The 21,502-nt window shown below is 37.6% G+C and overlaps 2 protein-coding genes and 1 long non-coding RNA gene across 5 annotated transcripts; 1 reads left to right on the plus strand and 2 right to left on the minus strand.

Annotated features, from left to right (window-relative positions):
- The first annotated feature begins 5,585 nt into the window (after positions 1 to 5,585).
- Positions 5,586 to 16,432, plus strand: LOC126624401 (SKP1-interacting partner 15-like). 3 transcript variants are annotated; one of them, XR_007624096.1, is made up of 3 exons: positions 5,586 to 6,848; positions 15,289 to 15,822; positions 16,300 to 16,432. XR_007624096.1 is itself a non-coding variant. In XM_050293458.1 (2 exons), exon 1 carries the CDS (start codon positions 5,728 to 5,730, stop codon positions 6,802 to 6,804), a length of 1,077 nt encoding a protein of 358 aa, XP_050149415.1. In that variant the 5' UTR covers positions 5,586 to 5,727; the 3' UTR covers positions 6,805 to 6,848; positions 8,525 to 9,350. The 3 variants fall into 3 exon arrangements, 2 of the variants coding, with proteins under 2 accessions (XP_050149415.1, XP_050149414.1); XM_050293458.1 differs by lacking the exons at positions 15,289 to 15,822; positions 16,300 to 16,432 and adding an exon at positions 8,525 to 9,350; XM_050293457.1 differs by lacking the exons at positions 15,289 to 15,822; positions 16,300 to 16,432 and adding an exon at positions 6,998 to 8,456.
- On the minus strand, positions 7,963 to 15,125 carry LOC126624402 (uncharacterized). The gene is made up of 3 exons (XR_007624098.1): positions 14,857 to 15,125; positions 9,544 to 9,750; positions 7,963 to 8,055 (listed from the first exon to the last, which is right to left on the minus strand). It is a non-coding gene; the product is annotated as an uncharacterized LOC126624402 (long non-coding RNA).
- On the minus strand, positions 16,314 to 16,981 carry LOC126621749 (germin-like protein subfamily 1 member 20). Its single transcript, XM_050290329.1, has 2 exons — positions 16,960 to 16,981; positions 16,314 to 16,876 (listed from the first exon to the last, which is right to left on the minus strand). The coding sequence occupies exons 1-2, from the start codon at positions 16,979 to 16,981 to the stop codon at positions 16,314 to 16,316; spliced, it is 585 nt and encodes a 194-aa protein (XP_050146286.1).
- Positions 16,982 to 21,502: the final 4,521 nt, after the last annotated feature.

Here is a 21,502-nt window from a genome sequence, read left to right on the forward strand (position 1 = left end):
CCCAAAGTGTTAATTTTGTACCTGCTGCACAAGGTACATTTCCTTTACTCGAGACACCTTGTCTCAAATATCGGGGATTACCAACGGATTGGGAATCCGAGTTACGGATCTTCCGGAATTGGAATTGTAAGTCCATAATATAAAATGTTAACCGTCACTTAGTTTTGGAAATTGACGGAGATCCGACCGTTGGATGGTAATGAAATTTTAGGATGTTGTCCTAGAGGTATAATGTGGACCTCTGGAAGTTATGGATTTAAAATCTGAGTGGCAGATCTTCCGGATCGATCAACGTAGTGACGTATTTTATATAAGTTATGTATTCTATCGATATGAATTCTGAGCCTGGATTTGATTACTATTCTAGGCGGCGATCGTCATGACGCCTTGATGTGTGGTGCTAGGGAGTTGTTGGACGAACTCCAGGTGAGTGGGCAGTTTTGTTTTCCGTATATATATATACTTGACGTTTCCCAGAAATTGAATTGAAATGAAAATATGTTTAAAATGAAATACATATGAGTTATGTGGAAAAACGGGAAGTGAAATACCATGCATAGAATTGATATGAAAAGTATATAGAAATGTGAGTTGAAATGCCATGCATGAATTAATATATGATGCATATGTATGAATTGGTGCGGTGGACGCACATGTAAGAATTGATTTATGATGCATATGTATGAATTGGTGCGGTGGACGCACAGGTAAGAATTGATTTATGATGCATATGTATGAAATGGTGCGGTGGACGCACAGATGAGTATTTAATTACTGTTATGATGATGATGATATATATTGAGCTCAAATCCTGCACCATGGTTTAGTGCTTATAGTATTCACCGCATCGCACGCTCGCCTTGGATCCAAGTAGATGCTAGTCGTACAGTCCACGCGGAGTGGGTACGACAGACCAGTCGCGAGAGTGTTAGTGAGATTCCGACTGGTGGGTGACCTTAGATTATGTGCACAGATGACTTATGAGAAGCACTAGAGCGTAACTTGTGTGCAGAAGGCCGGACGGGTCACAGAGGTGACTCCGGTAGAGTGATAATGATAGATTTTGAGCTCTAGGTTCAACCGTATAGGGCTATTAGAGGGCCTACGGTTGATTACTTTCTTGCACCTGATATGATTATGTTGATGCATTCATACCTTATTACTGTTGAGATGATGTGGCATGGCATAATTAATATGAGAAATGTTGAGATGATGTGGCATGGCATAATTGTTATGAAAATGTTGAGTTAACGACTTGAAGTCTTGAGAATATATATGTATATTTATATTTTACATTTCTGGGAAAGTATACAGGTTTTACGGAGAGGGGTTACAACGTTTTGAGAAATGTTTGGATTTGGAAAAAGAATTGTTTTACTGACCCACTCAATTTTGGTTTTGCGCCCCTCCAGGTTCAGGAATCACAAAGGTGTGGTGACTACGAGGAATTCGACGGTGTTCTGACAGATTGGACAAAATTAGGACTCACCTTCGGGTGTATCAACTTATAAATTGTATCTTAAAGCTTCCGTACTGTGCAAATGGTCACGTCACTCTCACGTGACGGCCAGCATGCCCTCCTTCGGGACGGGGTGTGTCAATTACACCCTATCTTCTCTGTGTCACAACCTTTATCAATTTTTTAGATTGCAAGTTTTATTTTTTATGTGTTATTTCTCATTAATTTGCATTTTTCTGTAAAGAGAAAAGGTAATTATTTCTCATATGATTTTTCTTATGAATTTCTTAAAAGAGATTGAATGAAATGTCCTTAATTGACTAACAGAGACAAACATGATGACTAAATTGGCCATATGACTATAACACATAGACCATTTTGACATTTAAGCCTTACATCAAACACTTGATGGCCACAAAATGACGCATACTAAACATTTCAGAGGGTCCTCAAAAGACCTTCACATGTATATTTCTGGACTCTAAGTGGTCTTAGGACCACCTTGGTCTCAATGTACATCCGTCACTGGGAGTAACATGTCCCATTCCTAGAAGCATTAGACATATCTTGTTCAGTTTGATGTAATGGAAGTTGGAAGCGAGTGTTCTATTTATAAAGTACTTACAAAATTATTATTCATTTATTTTAAGGAAAACTAATGAAAAGGGCTTGAAAACTTTGAGTTTTAATGATAAGGACAAAATAAAGGGTAAAGTGAATAGTACCAGGATTGACTTTTCAGTGTAAAAATGTGGTTTTTCATTAAAGTGAACAGTACCGGGTGCTTTTCGTTAAAGTTCCTTTTATTTTATACGGTAAAGAGACAACAAATAGAAGTGCTTAGGGAATGACACACCAAACGATCAAAATAGAAGGCAAGTCCGCGCGCTACCGTGAATGGAGGAGTGTAAGAATAGTCACCTGCAAAAAAGAGAGACAAACTGTGAATTCCTAGGAATTGGGTGTGGTACCAACCAAATGCTATCTGAGGTCAAGTCAGTAAAGGTTTTATAACTCAAGCAGTGGGTTAGAGAGCGAAAGAGCGATATGTATGTAGAGTGCACAATATTAGAATTACCTTGATGAATCCTAAATAGGTGTATCATAGTGATTGAGAGAGTCATTTTAGGGTAGTGAATCTGAATAAAGCTGGGAAAATTCTAGCTGACATCTAGCAATAGATATTCTCTTCTTATAAAATTGTGATTACTTATAGCTCAAGTCAATCCCTAATCTCCACGAATAGGAAACTAGTTCGTAGGAACAAGCTTCCGTATCTTGCAGAGCAAGCATGGGTTATTCTCAACAAGACCTGCAGCCTTGCCCGCCATTTGTACAACCCAATCCAATCGAGCCCACTTAGTCCATGACCAAACTAGAGAGGCGCTTACATTTCGATCCATCGTACTCTGACAAAAAAAAAAAAAAAAAAATCATGTCCCACAATACCTTCATTCTACAACTGAGAAATTTGAACTTTATGTCCTAGATATACTCACCACATCCACGACAAAGTTTACTTCCGCGAAGAGAGGAATAAGAATCCAAATGTCTTTAAATAAAGCAATGATTGTCCATGGAGGTAAAATATACGATCAACAACAATCTTGACATCCCCTTTAACTTCACTTTTCTCCACCCTCAATTAAGAGCGAAGGCTAGAGGCTTGACATTCAACACTTGAGACATTGTCCTACAAATCTAGTTGGTACCCACTAAAAGAGCAACTCCATTATCATCTGTAATGACTCCAAAATTTAGGACAAGGCCATCAAAGTCGATTGTGATCCATCCTTAGTCATTGATATATGTTATGAGCCATTAGTAGTAGTTCATTTATTTCTCCTAAGATTTACTAGAGGGTTCATTTATTATCTTAGAAGCACCGTAGAGAATATGATTGGTAATGTCACAAGTTTTCAAAACATTGTAATGACGCAAGTTTTACAGACATCACTTGAACTGTTTATTGGCGTATAGAAACACCATTAAATTTTTCCTAAAAGCTACTTTTGTTGGAGTGGGTCGACTAAAAGCATTACATGATCCTCAAGAATGAGAAACAAACAATATATAGCTCACCGTTCAAACAAGATATGTCTAACAAAATAAGTAAATCTAGCCTGTGTGTGAGCTGCATCGATATAGATACAAAATATAAAGTAGGGAAGCTTGTTACGTACTCTTTCAAGATCATATCGCATACAGTATAACGCAGGCACACCTCACACTATTCAACATAATTGCTTTATTTATATTAGGGAACTTTAACGAAAAGCACCCGGTACTGTTCACTTTAATGAAAAACCACATTTTTACACTAAAAAGTCAATCCTGGTACTATTCACTTTACCCTTTATTTTGTCCTTATCATTAAAACTCAAAGTTTTCAAGCCGGGAACTTTAACGAAAAGCACCCGGTACTGTTCACTTTAAAGAAAAACCACATTTTTACACTAAAAAGTCAATCCTGGTACTATTCACTTTACCCTTTATTTTGTCCTTATCATTAAAACTCAAAGTTTTCAAGCCCTTTCCATTAATTTTCCTTTGAAAATATTAACATTATATGAGCATAAAAGCATTGAGTAAATATAAATCATAAACAATACTCCATGTGGCAACATGTTGTTAGCATGAGTCAAAGTTTTAGGTGGAATAGGAATGTATTTATATTTCCTTGTTTGATTATAATTTTCTTTAATATTCCTTGATAATAAGGAGAAGTTGTATATTTATATATTACCTCCTAAGAAGAAGAATATACAGAAAAAGAATATTTGAAACCCTAAAACTACTTTTATCTCATGTTATAGATAAATTCATCACCAATGGAGAGTTCTCCATTCCTTAAACAATCATGTCGATCGGCCCCAAAAATTTTCAAACCAAATATAAGAACAATATATCGACGAAGTGGAATAAAAATAAAATAAAAATACATGACATAATTCAAGAACATGAGCAACAATTATCAGAGTTTAGGAACGGAAATTAAATTGACTAATGCTACAATTCAACCAAAATAATATTGTTACTCCAAACTTTTTTATTATACAATAATATAATACACAAAAGAGTTGCATGAATAAATTGGTGCGGAACTCCTCATTTCCAAGATTTGAACATAAGACCTCTTAATTACAAGTAAAGATAAATACTACTAGATCATAGTACTAAATAACTACTACTTCTCCAAACTTTACTAATCAAAATATACAAGTTCGAACCTCCAACTTTGTAGCAGATGCTTTAGCTCATCTGGCCACTCTCTTCATTCTTAAAGTATTTGGTTTAATAATGTTCAACTTCAAAATGGCGCAAGGAATGCCTTATGCTTGAGTGCATATTTGCTCACCATCTTACAGTAGTGGTAATGCTCGCCACTCCATTAAATATCATTTGATTGGTTTAAGTTTTAAGATTTTTGTACTAGATAGATTAAATCGAACTCATCCAACGGTAATCAATGAGATGGTGAGCATCATCATCACTTTAGGGTAGTGAGCATCACCGTCACTTTAGGATGGTGAACAAAAATATTTCCCTTGCTTTTGTAATCCTTTGCTTTCTCAAAATAATTTCAAACCTAAAACATAATGAGTTGAAGACAAAATCCTTCTTCATCATTACTCCACACTTTGCGAAAGTAATGTTTTTTAGCCAAAATAATCTGATTGTCATAACTCCTCAGTTTGGTATCTGAGATTTAAAATTGATAGAAATGGTCTTTGGAATTGTCCACCGCCAATTATTTTAGTCATTATGTGAAAAATCTCATTTAAATTGAAGAAATCATCCGTTCAAGAGAAGAGGCTGATTTGACAAAAATATCATCAATTTAACGGAAATCTATCATAAAATGACCAAAATGATTGACGGTGTACAATCTCATAAACCACATCAATCGATTTTAAACCTCAGAGACTAATAAAGAGTGGGAAAGGTGTTGAGCCCTTGCATGACAATGTGGGTTCAAACCGATAGCTAATCTAATATCTAATTTAACAAAATTTATCATTTGACAAAAAAAAGAAAGAAAAGGCCATTTTAGATAAAAATCTATTTTTAGTTATTTATTTATTTTTGTGTTTTGCACAAAACACTAGCAAGTCTCTTATTTCAACAACCAATACGTGCGTATTTCTTCTACGCAGCCCACAATCCACCATTTCATTCAACTGCGTTTCTCTCTCTGTCTCACTCTTGAGTCTTCGATCTGTGCATTTCCTCTTATCCAGTACTCCGGCAGCCCGCCGCAAAAAGCCATGGACGCTCTCCCGCAGGACACGCTCCACCAGATCTTCTCGAGCCTTCCCCTCCGTCAGATCATGATCTGCCGCTCACTCTCCAAGTTCTTCAACCAACTCCTCACCTCACCCTCCTTCCTCCACCTCATCTCCACCCAATCTCCGCCCCTCAACCTCCTCGCCCTCCGCCCTCCCCACCACCGGCACCTGTCCTCCCCATCCTGCCTCCACGTCTTCGACCCCGACCTCAACCAATGGCTCAGATTCCCCCTGGATTTCCTCCCCTTCCGCTCCCCACACCCCGTCGCCTCCTCCCTCGGCCTCGTCTACCTCTGGGGCGACTCGCCCGACCCGCCCGAGTCAACCAAGTCACTCGTCGTCTGCAACCCTCTGACTCGCAAGTTCCGAGTCCTCCCTCAGCTTGGCTCGGCCTGGTCGCGCCACGGCTCGGTCCTCGTTGACTCCCAAACCCGAGTCATGGTCCTCACTGAGCTCGCTGCGCTCTACTTCTCCGGTTCGAACCAGTGGCTCAAGTTCTCATCGAACCTCCCTTCAAAACCCAGAAGCCCAATTTTGGTGTTCGACTCGGTTTACGCCCTGTGCGATGTGGGTTCGCCATGGCGGTGTCAATGGAAGCTGTTCCATTGCACAATTTCGAAGCTTAAGACCTCGCAGACGTGGACTCGGCTCGAAAAGCACGAGTGGGGGGACGTCTTCGACATCCTGAAGCGACCCCGTTTGGTTCGGGGGAATGGAAACAAGGTGCTGATGGTTGGTGGGTTGAAGTCGTCTTTCTCGCTCAACGCTTCGTGTTCGACGATTTTGATTCTGCGGCTGGACTTGGATAGCTTGGAGTGGGACGAGGCGGGCCGAATGCCGGTGGAGATGTTCAGGTGCTTTCAAGAGTCGAGCAAGTTCAAGGTGTTTGGTGGCGGCGACAAGGTTTGTTTTTCGGCAAAGAGAATTGGGAGGTTGGCTTTGTGGGACCGTTGTTCCGGGAAAGCCGAGTGGCGGTGGATTGATGGGGTTCCCGGAAGTGGCGATGGGCTTTCCCGGGGTTTCGTTTTTGAGGCTACGCTCACTGCATTTCCTTGATGGGGGTTCAACGCAAATATCAGAGCTTTTGATGTCAAGTAGAGGTTGGTGTTTATCCATTAATGAATCCCAATGTTGTATTAGCGTTGAAATTTGTAGAATTTATTATGTTAAGTGAATTTCTTGATACAAATCAATAGAATTTTATGTTCCAACTAATGCGTTCGAATTGCTTCATTCTCTATGTATCCAGTCTCACTAATTACTTGTATGGTGAATACAGAGCAGCCGAAAAAGAAAAAATACAAGGAAAAGAATACTTTTTGTTGTTGTTGTTGTTAAAGTATCGTGCAATTGATTATGATTAAGGATGAAGTTATGTCTCTAAGTAGAAGAATGAAAACATTCCGAGTTAGTGTGCTTGTGTTAGTGTTTGCACTGAAACTACGATTTGAACTTAACCAGCTTGGATACAGGTAATAATGGGAAACTTTCTTATAACATCACAATGATGTTATTTGATACTTTTGTATAACTTCAGTATAGCACTAGTGTCGTTGGTCTTTTATCGCTGGTATGCAGTAAATATTTGTATGTGTGTCTGTCTCTATGCAGTTTACTTTTCTCTTCTTTTTACCATTTTGTACCATAACTAGCTTGTGACTGATCTAGATGTACCTATTTGACATACTATTCTAAGCAAGAAGGATATGAAAAAAGATGAGCTAAGAAATATAATTTAGGGAAGTTTCTGCTCACAGAGACGCACAGTTGATTTCTTTTATATCAAAAGTTCATCATATTGTATGAGTAATTGTACTAAATTTTAAAATTCTGGGCTGGAGTTTCAGTTTAACAGCTTGACAAGTCACTTCATAATGCATTATCCTATCAAGACATGCACAGTAGAGATTTACACTTCGATAAACAGTGTTGGTTAAGTCAGCTTATGGAGCTCGTTAGAAGGTTAGTTTGGTTTGCTAGTCTGTTTTGTATGTTACCTAAGTGCCTTGGGAGCTATGTAATTCTTGGCTGTATAAATAGTGGGATATATCACTAACACTGTACGGTTCATTCTATTGGGAATATACAAGATATACCGATTCTTTCTTCTTCCTTTCTCTCTCTGTTTCTTCATTTCTGCATTTCTTGTCAAACATCATGATCACCACACCATTGTTGTTATGATGGTATCACGAACCAGAAATGGCTAGGCTAACGCCGTTTGATCACTATTCTTCTGTGTACTCATCTGGGTTCAAGGTTGCAACTTTGTCTGTAGAGTTTCGTTATGGTGTTCGTGCATCCCACCTATTTGATCCAATGTATAAGTCAAGATTTTTTCCTGAGGTTATGTTTTTCTCTGAGATTTTCTCGTCTCTTTTCTGCTCATTTGGTGAATTGGTTTATGGTGGAATTTTTGTTTAGAAGAATGATTATTGATTAGTTTGGCATGAAACCTTTTGATTGAAATTGTAGAAATGTTATTTGGCACAAAGCCATTTCTGATTTGATACTTCTTAAGGCACGATAGCTGTCTCTCACTGCATTTCCTTGATGGGGTTCAACGCAAATATCAGAGCTTTTGAAGTCAAGTAGAGGTTGGTGTTTATCCATTAATGAATCCCAATGTTGTATTAGTGTTGAAATTCGTAGAATTTATTATGTTAAGTGAATTTCTTGATACAAATCAATAGAATTTTATGTTCCAACTAATGCTTTCAAATTGCTTCGTTTTCTATGTATCCAGTCTCACTAATTACTTGTATGGTGAATACAGAGCAGCCGAAAAAGAAAAAAATACAAGGAAAAGAATACTTTTGTTGTTGTTGTTGTTGTTAAAGTATCGTGCAATTGATTATGATTAAGGATGAAGTTATGCCTCTAAGTAGAAGAATGAAAACATTCCGAGTTAGTGTGCTTGTGTTAGCGTTTGCACTGAAACTACCATTTGAACTTAACCAGTTTGGATACAGGTAATAATGGGAAACTTTCTTATAACATCACAATGATGTTATTTGATACTTTTGTATAACTTCAGTATAGCACTAGTGTCGTTGGTCTTTTATCGCTGGTATGGCAGTAAATATTTGTATGTATCTCTATGCTGTTTATTTTTCTCTTCTTTTTACCATTTTGTACCATAACTAACTTGTGACTGATCTAGATGTAGCTATTTGACTCATTATTCTAAGCAAGAAGGATATGAAAAAAGGAGCTAAGTAATATAATTTAGGGAAGTTTCTGCTCACCGAGATGCACAGTTGATTTCTTTTATACCAAAAGTTCATCATATTGTATGAGTAATTGTGCTAAATTTTAAAATTCTGGGCTGGAGTTTCAGTTTAACAGCTTGACAAGTCACTTCATAATGCATTATCCTATCAAGACATGCACAGTAGAGATTTACACTTCGATGAACAGTGTTGGTTAGGTCAGCTTATGGAGCTCGTTAGAAGGTTAGTTTGGTTTGCTAGTCTGTTTTGTATGTTACCTAAGTTCCTTGGGAGCTAAGTAATTCTCGGCTGTATAAATAGTGGGATATATCACTAAAACTGTACGGTTCATTCTATTGGGAATATACAAGATATACCGATTCTTTCTTCTTCCTTTCTCTCTCTGTTTCTTCATTTCTGCATTTCTTGTCAAACATCATGATCACTACACCATTGTTGTTATGATGGTATCATGAACCAGAAATGGCTAACACCGTTTGATCACTATTCTTCGGTGTACTCATCTGGGTTCAAGGTTGCGACTTTGTCTGCAGAGTTTTGTTTTGGTGCTGGTGCATCCCACCTATTTGATCCAATGTATAAGTCAAGATCTTTTCCTGAGGTTATGTTTTTTTCTGAGATTTTCTCGTCTCTTTTCTGCTCATTTGGTGAATTGGGTTATGGTGGAATTTTTGTTTAGAAGAATGATTGTTGATTAGTTTGGCACGAAGCCTCTTTGATTGAAATTGTAGAAATGTTATTTGGCACGAAGCCAGTTCTAATAGAACCCCTTGTTCTAACCTTGCACATGTATGCTAGTATTTCTCTTGTATTACTCCAACAACTTCTTTTACAAATCATAACCCACAGTTATCCAGTATTTATACCAGAACGCAGGCTAAGGTCCTAACAAGATATTTTCCCAAATCTAATCTTTATCTAACAAACTATTATTCTTATCCACAACATTCAACTAATGACTACAAGACATCTGTCAATTAACAACATTAGCTCGCCACAATGTTGTACAATTATCACTAATAACAGTATCCTATCATTACCCCACCCTAAAAAATGAACCTTGTCCTCAAGGTTGGAATGCAGGAAACCTGTTGACAAACTCTGCATAATTTTCCCAAGTCGCATCCTCCTTAGGCCGATGCTTCCATTGCACCAAAACCTCAGTCTTAGATGAACTGCCCTGACCTGTTAACCTGCGCCGCAAGATTGCCAAGGGATAATCCTCCAAGAGTCCATCCTCCGTAACGACAGGTAATGGAACTGCAGGAATGATATCAGAGCCTAACTGTTTCTTCAAGCATGAAACATGAAAAACTGGGTGAAGTTTGGATGTGGTAGGTAAGTCAATTTTATAAGCCACGTGACCAATCTTCTGCAACATCTTAAATGGACCATAGAACCGTGGCTGAAGCTTATGGAAGGGATGTTTAGCAAGTGATTGGTGTTGATAAGGTACCAATCGCAGAAAAACCATATCTCCAACCTCGAAAGACCTCTCAGTGCGGTGTTTATCTGCTTGCTGCTTCATCCGCACTTGAGCCGATACAAGATTAGTCTTGAGCTGAGACAAAATTCTTCCCCTTTCTTCTAAACTCCGATTAACCAAATCAATCTTAGTTGCTCCAGATTCATAAGTAGGTACAACGGGAGGTGGTTGCCCATACACAACTTCATATGGTGTCAGTTTGGATGAAGTATGAAAAGTAGTATTGTAATGCCATTCTGCCCACGGAAGCCAGTGAACCCACTTCTTTGGTTGATGACTGCAAAAACACCGCAAGTATGTTTCCAAACCTCTATTAGTGACCTCTGTTTGTCCATCGGTTTGAGGATGGTAACCCGAACTGAGACACAATTTGGAGCCGTTCAATGTAAAAAATGCCTTCCAAAAAGAGCTCAAGAAAACAGGATCGCGATCACTTACTATTGTGGATGGCATACCATGGAGTTTGAATATATGGTCAACAAATATCTGTGCTACGGAATGGGCAGTGTATGGATGAGACATGGGCAGGAAATGAGCATACTTGGAAAGGCGATCAACGACCACAAAAATAATGGTTTTACCCTTGCAAGGAGGAAGACCAACAATAAAATCCATTGCTATATCCGTCCATACAGTAGATGGGATGGGAAGTGGATTAAGTAGGCCAGGAGAAGCCAAAGTTTCAGTCTTGTTTTGTTGACAAACTGAGCAAGCTGCCACCCACTGCATAACATCAGATTTCATACCCTGCCAGTAGAAAGATCGGGAAATTCGCTTATATGTTTTAAGAAAACCAGAATGACCTGCCACTGGAGTACAGTGATGCTCATAGAAAATCTTATCCCTCCAACCACTAGATGGACTTAAAACAATCCGCCCTTTATACTTAAGAAAACCATTATCAAAATGGTACCGAGCTGTGGAAGAAGAAACACCATCAGCAGGTAACTCCCGAATTTTTTCCATTATCCAAGGATCTTGTTCATTATGCCGCCTTATATCATCCAACCAACCCATGTAAGGATAAGAGATGGCCGACAATTCCCCATCCGAATGCAGTCTAGAAAGAGCATCAGCAGCAACATTATCACAACCTTGTTTATATTGTATCTCGTAGTCGAAACCGAGAAGTTTGGAAACCCACTTCTGTTGAAAAGGGGTGTGAGCTCGATGTTGTAAAAAGAACTTCAGGCTATGGTGGTCAGTTTTAATGACAAAATGCCTCCCTTGAATATATGACTGCCACTTCTTGATGGCATGGACGATAGCCAACATTTCCCGTTCATATGTGGACATTGCTTGAGCTCGTGGGCCTAAAGCTTTGCTTGTAAAAGCAATTGGCCTCCCATCTTGGTGTAAAACAGCACCAAGACCATTATTGGAAGCATCAGTTTCAATAATGAAAGGTTTGGAAAAATCAGGTAAAGCAAGAACATGAGGAGATACCATGAGATCCTTGAGAGCCTGGAAGGCCCCAGTAGCTTCATCGGTCCACTTAAATGCATCCTTTTTTGTGAGCGCAGTAAGTGGTCCACAAATCTTCCTGTAATTCGGAATGAATTTCCGATAATATCCAGTGAGGCCAAGAAAACCCCGGAGAGCCTTAACCGAATGAGGAAGAGGCCAATCTTGGATGGATTGAAGCTTACTTGGATCTGCTGCCACCCCTTGCCGAGACACCACATGGCCCAAATATTCGATTTGTGATTTGCCAAAGTCACACTTAGTTCGCTTGACAAACAATTGATGGTCTTGGAGAACTTTGAAAACCAGAGACAAATGGTGAAGATGGGATTCCCAAGAGTCACTGTACACGAGAATATCATCAAAGAAAACCAAAACAAACTTCCTCAAGTAGGGGCGGAAAATCTCATTCATCAAACTTTGGAAAGTGGCTGGGGCATTAGTAAGCCCAAATGGCATTACTAAAAATTCATAGTGACCGTCATGGGTGCGAAATGCTGTCTTTTCAATGTCACTAGTATGGACCCTGATCTGATGATATCCTGCCCGCAAATCCAACTTCGAAAAAAATTGAGCACCAAACAACTCATCCAACAATTCATCAATTAAGGGTATTGGATACTTATCCTTAATGGTTATCAAATTTAGAGCTCTATAATCCATGCACATCCGCCAACTATTATCCTTCTTCTTAACCAAGAGAACTGGTGAAGAAAATGGACTGTTACTGGCTCTAATAAAACCCGAATCCAATAATTCCTGAACACACTTTTCGATTTCAGATTTTTGTAAGGGACCATACCGATAAGGCCTGGCACTGGGAGGCTTGCTGCCGTCCAAAAGAGGAATTCTATGGTCATGAGAACGTGAAGGAGGAAGTGTGGTTGGTGCTTGGAATACAGAAGCAAATCGAGATAATAAGCCCTCTAACTCAGTTTCCTGCAGAACAGTGAGATCCCCAACAATAGCAACCTGAGTCTCGAGTTCTAGGAAGAAAAGAACGACACCAAAAGGACCTTGAGAAAGCAATTTCTCCACCTGACAGGTTGAAATGGACGTTGGTGCAGGAGGTGGAGAACTAGAAATACAATAGTGCTTCTTGCCCAAAGTAAATTCCATCTTGAGTTTGTCAAAATCCCAAAGAATAGGACCTAAAGTTCTTAACCACTGAGCTCCCAAAACCACATCACAACCACCCAATTGTAGTACATAGAAATCAGAAATATACTCATATTGTTGAATCTGCAACTTAATTTGAGAACAACAACCTTTACTGGCAATAGTACCCCCATTTGCAATCATCACCTCAAAAGAATGTTTTGAGTCAACCTTCCACCCCAACTGTTTGGCAACAGACAAACTAATAAAATTGTGTGAGCTACCCGAATCCAACAATACAATAACTGGGCAATTCTTGATTAATCCCGAGACTTTCATAGTCTGAATATGTTGAGGAGCCGATGAACCAAAAACTGCACAAGCCGTGATTTCCACCTGTTGGTCATCACAGTCCTCACCATCGAAATCTTCAATCCTATCAGCAGAGACATCTAATAACAGTAGTTGTTGAGTAGCACAAACATGCCCCCGAACCCATTTCTCTGGACAAGAATAACACAACCCCTTTTTCCGACGATCTTGAATTTCTTCAAAGGACATTTTCCTCATATTACTAGCCCTAGATGTGCTAGAAGAAAAATTACTACCAGATAACAGAGGCACAGATTTTGAGTTGGTAGCATTACTGAAAGAAGCAGAATTTCTGGAGAAATTTCGAACCTTGGTATCAGATAGTTTGATGTCCACTTGGAAGGCCAACGCAATTGCCTCATGTACATCAGATGGGCGAAGCAATTTGACGTCATGACGTAACTCCGGTTTCAGGCCGCCGATGAAACAACCACGTAGCATGACCGGACCTATCTCCGTAGTCCGATTCGCCAATCGACGAAACTCCGAGACGTACTCTTTGAGGGAACCCAACTGCTTCAATTGAACTAGGGCTTCGGTAAAATCCTCAAATTCAGAAGGCCCAAATTCTTTACAGAAGACATGAACAAAATCTGCCCAGGTTGGGTGATTCTTGATACAATTCCTCCATTGAAACCATTGTAAAGCTTCGTTGTCCATATGAAAAGAAGCCATCCGTACCTTTTGGGCATCGTCAACCGAGAAATAATCGAAATAGTGCTCTGCCCGATAAACCCATGCCAAAGGATCATCGCCATCAGAAAACCGAGGAAACTCAAGCTTGATCAATGGCGGCCGTGGGTGAAATGATGAATCTTGACGGAAAAAACGCTGACCCATATGATCAACTCGATCGGACAAGGTTTCTTCAGAACTCCCCATTGGATTTGAAGAATTTCCAAGATCCCTGGGAGCACGATGAGGACGATCAGCACCAGAAAAATGAAATTCCAAGGCTGCAAATCGAGACTCCATTGATGCTATGACGGTGGACAAATTCTGCATTGTCGACCCGATCGTCGCAACGGAAGATTGGATTTCCTGAACCGACCCTTCAAGAGCTGCTACTCGTGTATCCATGGTTTTGGCACGCGTCGTCGCTCGCGTCATACAAGAAGGGAAACGTGGAGGATAGTTACTGGCTGATACCAATAATAGAACCCCTTGTTCTAACCTTGCACATGTATGCTAGTATTTCTCTTGTATTACTCCAACAACTTCTTTTACAAATCATAACCCTGCATCTGCACAGTTATCCAGTATTTATACCAGAACGCAGGCTAAGGTCCTAACAAGATATTTTCCCAAATCTAATCTTTATCTAACAAACTATTATTCTTATCCACAACATTCAACTAATGACTACAAGACATCTGTCAATTAACAACATTAGCTCGCCACAATGTTGTACAATTATCACTAATAACAGTATCCTATCAAGTTCTGATTTGATACTTCTTAAGGCACGATAGCTGTCTCTCTAAGTTGAAGTTTTAGGCACAAAGCCAATTTTATTGGTTTGGGATTATTCAGGCACAACGACTGTCGTGTCGGTTGCGAGCTGTCGACCATCAAGGTCGTCTGTCTGGCGCGGCGCCGACGTCAAAGAGGAATGCATAGCCGACTCCACTTAGTGGGAAAATGCTTTGTTGTTGTTGTTGTTGAGATTATTCAGGCACGAAGCAAGTTCTTTGATCTTCAATATTAGTGCTATCTTCTAATTTCTGCAGTCTTTCAAGCTGAGAGCAATAGTGGACAGATTATCATAACAATGAGTTGGAGGGGTAGATAAAACTGATGTCAGTCTTTTAAAATAGGCCGGATTCAAAGCTTTGTACTCCGCTTCTGTGGAGCATCTGGACATGACCCTTGCTGTTTACTTTGCAGGAAACCGTAACTGTTGTGAGCAGCTTACCAGGTTGCTTGGTTACTGTTCTCGCTATACTTGAATTGTAGCAAGGCTGGAATTTTTAAGTTTTGGATTGAAGTCAAGGAACTTGAGCCCTTAGCGCTTGTTTGAGGTCAGCTTCCTGAATGTATTGGGAGTTACATTAATCCCTTTGTTGATGCAGTGTGATTCTCTGAACTTCGAAATCGTATTGGTTATGCTCTTGGGAGCTCAAGGGTATTTAAATGGGACCAAGGAACACAAATGCTAGTTAGAGCTTGCATTTTTGGAGGTGATGTAGGACAATAGTAGGAGAAAGTAAGAGGAGAGATTAGGACGCACTCCATCATTTCCACCATTTCTTCGTCCTTCGGCAGGACGCGTAAGGAGCCTTGGACTCACCCTAACAAACTCATGCTTCCCATAATGTAGAGGATAAAGCTCATACCTTGGTAAGCCGCCATCGCCATGGTACGAAGGCCTCTCACAGTTACTGATAAATCCTAAGTTTATCATATGAATCAACGATATAGGTACGTATAATATATTAATGATAAATCGCCCATTTATTTGATATATTTGGATGACTAAGCGATCTCATATTCAAATGAATTTTTGAAAGGATAATCTTGACGTGAAGATTAGAAAGTTGAACGGTTCTGATTATAAGGTTTTTACGGTAAATATACATAACTGCAAGTGAGGAACGAGCCCATCATCCAAGAGGAAAATGCAAGTATATCCAAATATAAATTGTTCCGAATCATTGAAATATGAGGTATGGGAAGAATTTCCTTAACTTGTCAAAGTTAAAAAGAGATTTAAGAGACATAGCGCACATCAGAACATACCATATATAATATCGTATCATATCAAAATTCTCACAAGGATTAGGTATACAAAAGCATTAACCATCTTATTCAATTTATATATTGGCCAACTTAATTAGCACATCCGACCAGGCATACATGGATCGTTCCTAATGGCCTTTTCCTTCTTAATTTTCCCAGATAATTCTTCGTTATCAATTGTTGTCGTACCAAAACTGTTTCTGAAGATAATCAACCAGCTTGTTGTCCACTGGGAAGGCCTTGGCTAGAACATCAGGATTGATGGGAGGCTTGGAGCCAAACACTGCATTTGCTATGGTGATCACTCCTGGGTTCTGGCCGCTAAGTCCAGTAATCGCTACTGCATTTCCGTACCCGACATTGAGTTGGAAGTGAATGAGACCAATCAGGAACACAAACACATCTCCCTTGTTCAACACTTTGCTGATTAGCCGATTATTATCGGCGTTTGACGTGACAAAGCCAACGTAGAGTATACCTTCCAAGACTACAAGAATTTCGGAGCCACGAGGGTGAGTGTGAGGAGGGTTTAGGCCATTTGGTGCAAAATCTATGCGAGCCAGGGATATGCCGAGAGTGTTCAGTCCTGCTAGGTTATCCACGTTCACCGCTGTCACTGTCGAACCAACTGGATTTGCTGTGCTTTTCGGGATTTGGAGGCCGGGAAAGAAAAAATCGTTTGCTGTGACAAGCTTTGGGTCCTTGCAGAATTTCCCATTCACAAACACTGCTTGCACTACAAAGAAATGAAAGTATTTATTATGACTTTCTTGCAGGAAGTACGTCAAGTGTTTTTCTAAGATTTACTTGCATATTTACCAAGGATTGGTCCCAAAAACATTTTTACGAAAAGCGCTTTCACTTATCCTAAAAACACTTCCAAACGAGATCTTATTGACTGGCCCTCTTATACATGTGTAATCTACATCCATGGGACACACCTCTATTAGAGGCGTGACCAGTAAAACGATGATATAATATAGTACAAATAACATGGATTCTTATACGTATGTATATATCAGTTATACATGTCTATACATGTGTATATGCATGCAGATGAAATTTTCATGCATATAAACCATGCCGTGCAAAAACGTATAATTAACAGAGAAAATAGATAATATTACATAAATATGGAGACACATGGTAGATGAATAATATGATATGCTAATATATATATACACCAGATTGGGGGTTATTAATTGCTACGCAGAAGTCCTGCAGAGGACTGGGATCGTAGGCAGAGACAAGGAAGGTTGCGAATGCCAATGTGGCCACAGTGCTGATGAAGAAATGAACACTTTTCATCGCACTTGGCTTAATTAGGTTGCCCCCAACTTAGTTGTTTCGTTTGGTTTAGGAGTTGCTTAATTTGATGATAGCAAGATGATAAAACTGTATGAGGCACTCCTCTCTGCTAATCTCTATTTATATCCTAATTCCTTCCTTATCCGTAGTTTCAAATGCTTAAACTCCATCTTAATGTTTTCTGGGAGAATAATGAAGACAATAATCCGTGGGTGGAAAATTTGTACTTTCCAACTGCTGAAGTGCATTAGCCCTAGTTTTATGTGGTGATAGTAAGTGTTAATCACGTCCATAAAACAAGGTCTTACTTCTGTTAGAGAGGTAGTATGTATAATGTGATTTACTAAAGTGTGGTCTCTTATATATATACACATAAATATACGATCATACTTAAACATATAAACTTGAGAATTACCTTGGAACGGTTTATAGTAGCACATCAGATTAAAAGCAGGTAATGAGAAATAATTTATATTCTTTTTTTAACTTATTATGTACATTTTTTTAGTTTTGAATTGAACAAGTTAAAGGAGAATCAAAGAACTAATTAAAAAATGTGCAAAATTACACCCCTACTCAATTGGTCCCACACTATTTGGAAATGGCTATTAGGTAGACCTAGCATTCGTGTCATACCCGATATCTTAACGGGTCGTGTCATGTAACACCCGTTAAAATAAATGGGTAAAATGACCCGATCCGAAATCGACCCGATAATATTAACAGGTAATATGACCCGACCCGTTACCCATTAAGGAAAATATATTTTAAACCAATAAATAATCAAATGAAAAACATAATACTAACTAAGTATATACATACCATATTGTCACATTCAAAACATAAAAACGCAATTTTCTTTTAAGTATATTTTCACTTACCTAAGTTTTTTAATTAATGTAGAATTGTAAAAAAATATAGAAAAAATATATAAACGCTCGTAATGATAAGCTTTACAACTTTCATGAAGAGCTTAACTTCGAAATTTGTCACTATAATCATATAAATCATAGATCAAAATTTAACCGTTGATTGTTGTTTACATTTACGCTTCATTGTTCTCATCAAATTTTGTTTTTTCAGATTTTCCTTTTTGAAAACTTGATCTATTAGAGGATGCAGGAAGATGAACGGTTTGGATCGTTGATATTATATTAAGAGTTTTACGGTTAGTGAAAATATTGCTTGATGTTTATAAAGTTTATACAAACTATATGATATCGACTCATATATCAGTTAGCCGTAAATATCGAAACGTGATATCAAAGATCTGAACCATTCATCTTCTTACATCCGCCAGATGATCATGTTTTCAAAAAAGAAAATTTTAAAAATGAAATTCAATAAGAAGAATAAAGCGTAAATAACAATCAATGGTTAAATATAAATTTAAGGTTTATGAATTATAGTGTTGGATTTCGAAGCTGACCCTTTCATGAAAGTTGTAAAGTTTGTCACTATTAGTGATTGTATATTATTTTTTGAGATACTTTGGATGCGGTCCCTAGCTATCAATATTCTTTGATTGAAACCTTGTTAGTTTTTAGTTTTTGATTGAGGTCCCTGATATTAACGTAATAATGTAAGTTACTATATTTTTTAAATTAAAAATTGAAATTTGTAATTGTTTATATTAATGAGATTTTAAATAAAACCCATAATTTATGGGATTAAAAATAATAAATTATAAATTATACTCTCTATTATATTGTGTGTGTGTGTGTATACTTATATATGTATGGGTACATTAACCAAAATTAACAAAAAAAGTTATTGTACCAAAACATGGATACATTCTCAAATCAGTGAAAAAGAATGTACCCATATAAGTTTAAACATGGATTAAAAAATTTGAATGGATTTTATATTAAAAAAGGGTACATTTTACATATAACAAATTGATATATATGAGAATGGGTACATTGATGATTAAAAAAATTGAAAAATTATATGAATGGGTACATTTAAGATTAAAAAATTAAGAATCTTTATATATATATATATAAAACTAATAGGTACAAACTTAATTTAATTTAATTTTTTATTATTTTGAAAATGTTTGAATTGAAAATTAATTAGAAGTTTAATAGAGGTGTGAGTATTAAACCCTAAATTAATTACTAATTTTTATATTAAAAAATTATATAATAAACATGTAAATTCATTATCACATTAATGCTAGGGACTTGAATCAAAATTTGAGAACTAATAAGGTCTTAGTCAATGAACAGTAAGAACTAGGGACCGGATACTAATTTTTTCTTATTTTTTTTACATTTTTTTACACTTCTACAATAATTATTATTAATTTTATTAATTTTTCCCTCAAATAATAATATTATTCATGAAGGTTCGGAGGATTTTAAAAATCTAAACTATAATGTAAATGTAACCATTATCTACTCATGGAGGAATAATGATGAATCACGATCTGAAAACCCGTATTTAAAAAAAAATGTATATTTACTATAATTATTATTTTTAAATAATAGTATATTTGTGGGTTTTTGTTACATGTGTTATTTTTATTTTGACTCATTAGACTCACTTGATCCACCCATTCATTTTTACTATACCACTTGTCAATCTACCTCAAGCATTCCTACGAATGCAACACCTGCTCTTCTCACTTCATGCAAACTGACAGCACCACCTTCCATTTCATCATTCTCATCACTTTAGCAATCATTACGAGTGCTTATTGTGCACTCTATTGTGATGTTCGTATACAGCTATTAACTTATACGTGTTGCATGCTTAATCCCTGCATTTGACACCTGCACCTACAATTTGATGACTCTTATACTTGGTAACCCATGTTCATGAGACCTCCAACTTAAGTGGAACACGTCTTGCATGTAGCTGTCAATATCCTAGATGATTTCTTACATTCTACTGCCACCACTTCATTGAAAGGCTTAGTCATGCATTTAACATTAATTATAGCCGACTTCAATCCCCTATAAGTAGGAGCAAAAGCTCCATTCTTTTGAAACCACAGAAGCATGCAATGCATGCATTACGTAGAGATTGGGGTATATATATACATACATACATACTTATATATACGTTAGAGTGAGAGCTTAGAAAGAAAAGAAAAGGGGAAAGCTAGTTTGAGGTGTGCGGAGATGTTAGTTGGGTTGTCTTGCCAAAACTTGGATTATCGAGGTGAGTGGTTTATGTAATGTGTTTCAAAATATTCTTATTTTCTGATAAATGAAAACCACGAACTATTGTGGGTTTTATCTATTTATAAATCTCTATCTATTTTAAGTCAAGCATGTTGGATTTGTTGAAATGCTTTTGGAATTATTAATATGGTGATATGTGGATTATTTGGACATGTTCATGGAGCATGAGAACTTTAGTGTTGCATTAATTCGAGGGATAAATGTAAACTGCACACGGGGACATTAGGGCGGAAATGCCAGTAGGGGTCACGTGGTGAGTTACAATTTATGAAGGATGTAATGAACACGTAAAGGGATGATGTGATATGAAATTACGTGGTTAAAGCTTTGATATTATTATCCTATTTTATAGTGTGATTAAAATGGCATTGCTTGACTGACATATTACATATTCTACTCACTGAGCGACGGTGGTTGTTGCTCACCCCTCACCTATTATTTTACAGATGAGTTATTTGGCAAGACAGGTGTTGGAAGAGCTGAGGTTGTGATTGAGGAGAAGTTTAGGGATTTTAATTTATTATTTTTGTACACCATGTAAGGTTTTTGAGTTATTTTAATAAGAGGAGTTCATTTTTCAACCCGTGTCAATTTCCTTTTATTTATTTTACTTTTACTTGCGCGTTGGGTGCGGGGTTATTTTTTTTACCGACCCCAGATCCGGGGTGTGACATTATATATTCTTTCACATTTTTCATACTTGTATGTATGTCTTCTTAGTTGTTGCCTATACAAATACTATATTAGTTTATTTTAATTTTGGATAATAACAAGTTAAGTAAAATTTATCCTAGTAATGATAATAAGGAACTCTCATAATAAAAAATAGATAATGACAAACTTTTTTTTAAAACTTATATAGA

Source organism: Malus sylvestris, chromosome 5 (assembly GCF_916048215.2).
Source record: "Malus sylvestris chromosome 5, drMalSylv7.2, whole genome shotgun sequence".
Lineage (NCBI taxonomy): Eukaryota > Viridiplantae > Streptophyta > Magnoliopsida > Rosales > Rosaceae > Malus > Malus sylvestris.